This window comes from Histoplasma capsulatum, genomic scaffold (genome assembly GCF_000149585.1).
Source record: "Histoplasma capsulatum NAm1 scaffold_5 genomic scaffold, whole genome shotgun sequence".
NCBI lineage: Eukaryota > Fungi > Ascomycota > Eurotiomycetes > Onygenales > Ajellomycetaceae > Histoplasma > Histoplasma mississippiense.
In genome coordinates this window covers 1,851,688-1,852,337 of record NW_001813978.1, presented here as the reverse complement: position 1 = coordinate 1,852,337, position 650 = coordinate 1,851,688, and the positions used below count along the sequence as shown (strand labels likewise).

The window sequence follows — 650 nt, the reverse complement described above, 5'->3', positions numbered from 1 at the left end:
CCACTTCCTCCGTTCTTTCGTCATGTCTCCTATCCAGCGATCTTTAATCTTTTCCCACACTCCACTCCTTCTTTGGTAGTTTTATTTCATTGTTCTTCATTATGTCTCCCTCTTCTTTGCATGCTGGGGAGCTGGGGAGTGATGGTCGCAATCGGGCTGCTCTTTCGCTGCCCTGCCAGAGCTAGCTATCTATCTTCCCCTGATGTCGTGGGCGGCCATGCTGCCATGCGGCCATGCGGCCCATGACACGTTCCCACCGGCTGCTCCCTTGAGTTATTCTCCTCAGCATCGAAGGCGCCGCAGCGGATACACTGCGTCGCGCGCACATGCAGCATCATGCCATGTTACCCGAGATAATTGGTTTTTGCGATGACTGGGACCTACGTCTTGTCTGATTACTGACATGGCTACTGACTCTACTTGGTTTTTGACTCTTAGCTATCCTTAACGCACTTCTGCGAAGTGCATGGCCCGACCTCCATTCTCTGCTCTCAAGTGATACCCTCCTCCTGCGCGCAATGTTACCCACACACTTACGATATGTCCCCAAGTGATACCCCCCTTATCCTCTCATGCTACTTCCCCCGCCCTACATTCTCGCGGCCCAGATCGGAACTGGGAAAATCTGATGGGCAATCTATAACCGCCAC

At 52.8% G+C, this 650-nt stretch overlaps 1 protein-coding gene across 1 annotated transcript in view; it reads left to right on the top strand.

Moving 5' to 3' along the window:
* Window positions 1-101: 101 nt before the first annotated feature.
* HCAG_05404 (conserved hypothetical protein) overlaps window positions 102-650 on the top strand; it is a gene marked incomplete at both ends in the record, with an annotated part of 1,866 nt that continues 1,317 nt past the window's right edge. Inside the window, 2 exons of the mRNA XM_001539887.1 lie at window positions 102-138; window positions 439-495. Of these exons, the coding sequence (XP_001539937.1) occupies window positions 102-138; window positions 439-495 (94 nt within the window). The remainder of the gene's footprint in view (window positions 139-438; window positions 496-650) is intronic.